Genomic DNA, 3,268 nt, shown 5'->3' with positions numbered 1-3,268 from the left:
TATATATATATATATATATATATATATATATATATATATATATATATATATATATATATATATATATATATATATATATATATATATATATATATATATATATATATATATATATATATATATATATATATATATATATATATATATATATATATATATATATATATATATATATATATATATATATATATATATATATATATATATATATATATATATATATATATATATATATATATATATATATATATATATATATATATATATATAGATAGATAGATAGATAGATAGATAGATAGATAGATAGATAGACTGATATAGATAGATATAGATAGCTAGATACATACATACATACATACATACATACGCACATCCATACAATTCCTATCATTACACTCTATTACATGCCATGTTTATGGTTTCTCTGAAGCTTTTCTTGAACCCCACCATTATTTTTCATTCCTAACCCTGCAATATTCTCTTTGAAAGAGTGTACTCATGTAATTTCCGTCATAAATACCGTGTCATCTTGGAATCATTTTATAGCCTGAAGCACACACTTGACACAGGGAACATATGCATGGAGGTCTTAATGCCTTCATGAAGAAATGTATGTAAGATTGCATGGCATGTATTACAATACATGAAATGTGCATTTGCTCTTATCTTCTTAGAGATTTACTTTTGAATCCGGTTTTGCTATACATTTTCATCTTCGTTTCCTGGCTAGTTACGTATGATTATGTCTCTGGTCTCAACACAATCGGATGAAGTTTTCCTTGACTTTATAGAGCTTAAAATAGTCTTCCTAGTTTCTTAACTCTGATAGAGGCTGGCTGATACCAGTCAGTTACGATCTTTGCCATCCAAAATCTCTCCTCTGATTAAGACTGAAAGATGCGGTTCCTAATGGTTAAAATGTAAGCAAAATAAGATGCGATAAAGACCAAGTCTAGTGCCAGACCGACGGTGAGACCCACATGGTTGATCCTCTTGGCGCGGTCATGTCTGGAGGGGTATTTCTGCGGCTTTCTCTGTGGGGCAACACTCCTAGCAGATACTACTTTCAGCATTATTGGAGACTGGATCTTTGCTATTCTTTCTTCAGGTATCTGAAAAAATTGAAGAAAATATTATTCCTCCCTCAAGTACGATGTTCTTTCCTAAGATTAGCTACCTAAACTATGACGTCATATTAGTAAAGTGCATACCAGCATAAAGAAAGAAGATTGATTGTTCTATCATCTCCCTAGCACGTGGGTTCAAAAGAAAAAGGTAACAACAAGCTACAAAATCTATGTATGATACGAGCACTTACAGACTTATGCCTGGTATAACAAAAATAGTCTATGTTGAAAGAACTACATAAAAAAAACGAGGTAAGAAGTACTGGGCGGAAATACATTCGTTTTTATTTGAAGCATTATAATTGATAACTTCAGAAACATATGTGCCTTTGTTGGGTCAGGTCGATGAAATAAAAAAAAAAAAAACTAACGCTAAACATTTACAAAAGAAATAAGTGGGACTTTTCCGCTCATAACCGTAAGGTTTTGACTTTAAGAGAGAGAGAGAGAGAGAGAGAGAGAGAGAGAGAGAGAGAGAGAGAGAGAGAGAGAGCATTGACTATATAATTGACAAATAGGAAATCTAGCTGTTCGATTATTCAGAATTGAGATAAAGGATAAGTATTAAGAAAAATAACGATAAACAAAATAAATAACTTTTCTTAATATATAAGATTACCATCGAGTCATAGTCATAGCCACGTATTGTGTAAGATACTAACAAACTAAATACTAGGGTGCACTGTAGGATGCGTAACGTCATACTTAATTATACATCACTTTATTAACACCATTCCTTCACCAATGCACCATGACTTCCCCTCAACAACCGTGCATTAAATATCATACATCATGCATTCATCCTTGCATTCACCATGGTACCATATCTATTTCCTTTACTTGTGCTCCGCTGCTGCACCTTCACATACGTACACTCTTCTCACCCCGAATATAGTATCATTTTATCACATCTCGAACTCAGTGTGCCACACCAACACACTATAGTACATACATAATCACGCACCGTGGATACAACACGGTAGACAGCAGTGTGCACCATGGAGACCAGGAACATGCGTGCAATGGTGTAAGAGAACCACACCTCAATTGCCTTGGAGCTGGCAGACTCCGGTAGAGTAGCACTGGCCTGCAGGAGGTAGAGTGATATGATGGTGCAATAAGAGATACATAGGGTAATTAACCTGACAGATACATGAGCAAACCAGACAGAATAAAGAAAACGCATATACATTAATATATAACAAGACACGTATTTTTTTTTTTTTTTATAACAGATAAATGTGAATATATAAGGTAAGAACGAGCGGGACAGAAAATTATTAGGGAGACCAATGAAAGGAAGAATATAAAATGAAGATAATCAAGGTTACGCAACGTAAATTAGACTTCCACATTACTATATGGAAACATTGCTCCTTACAGAAAAGGATCAAACCATTATAAAGGAAGAAACGAAGAGAAGGAGAAGTAATGATAGAGACGACACAGGACACCTATCTTCATGGAAACCACATTATGGAGAAAAGATATATGCTATTGATCCTGAAAACACTCGTGGTCCAAGTATATTCAGGATGTGAGAAAGATTGTTAATTATCGCTGAAGAAGCAATATTTATCACAAAGAGAGTGTCAAATGAATAGATAGAGGTATTCAGATTCGGAATTTCACACTAAACAACACAAGATTTGCCGTGCACGATCAGAAGTAGGATGTTATGTGAAATCTCTGTGTGAACTTTTCCATTTCTGCTGAATTAGTACGGGGAAATTTGTTTATAATATTTTTTTTATTATCTTTATTATTATTATTATTATTATTATTATTATTATTATTATTATTATTATCATCATTACTATTATTATCATTATTATTATTATTATTATTATTATTATTATTATTATCATTATCATTATTATTATTATTATTATTATTATTATTATTATTATTATTATTATTATTATCATTATCATTATATTATTATTAATATCATTATCATTATTATATTTTTTTTTTTACTATTATTATTATTATTATTATCATTATTATTATTATTATTATTATTATTATTATTATTATTATTATTATTATTATTATTGTTATAATCATTATTATGATTATGATTATTGCTATTATAATTATCATTATTATATTATTATTATTATTATTATTATTATTAT

At 29.9% G+C, this 3,268-nt stretch overlaps 1 protein-coding gene across 1 annotated transcript in view; it reads right to left on the bottom strand.

Annotated features, from left to right (window-relative positions):
* Positions 1-328: 328 nt before the first annotated feature.
* LOC123514584 overlaps positions 329-3,268 on the bottom strand; it is a 16,026-nt gene continuing 13,086 nt past the window's right edge. Inside the window, exons 2-3 of the mRNA XM_045272548.1 lie at positions 2,092-2,214; positions 329-1,112 (exon numbers count right to left, since the gene is read on the bottom strand). Coding sequence (XP_045128483.1) covers positions 885-1,112; positions 2,092-2,214 — 351 coding nt within the window. The 3' untranslated portion in view covers positions 329-884. The remainder of the gene's footprint in view (positions 1,113-2,091; positions 2,215-3,268) is intronic.

This window comes from Portunus trituberculatus, chromosome 38 (assembly GCF_017591435.1).
Source record: "Portunus trituberculatus isolate SZX2019 chromosome 38, ASM1759143v1, whole genome shotgun sequence".
Lineage (NCBI taxonomy): Eukaryota > Metazoa > Arthropoda > Malacostraca > Decapoda > Portunidae > Portunus > Portunus trituberculatus.
This window is presented reverse-complemented; position numbering and strand designations above follow the sequence as displayed.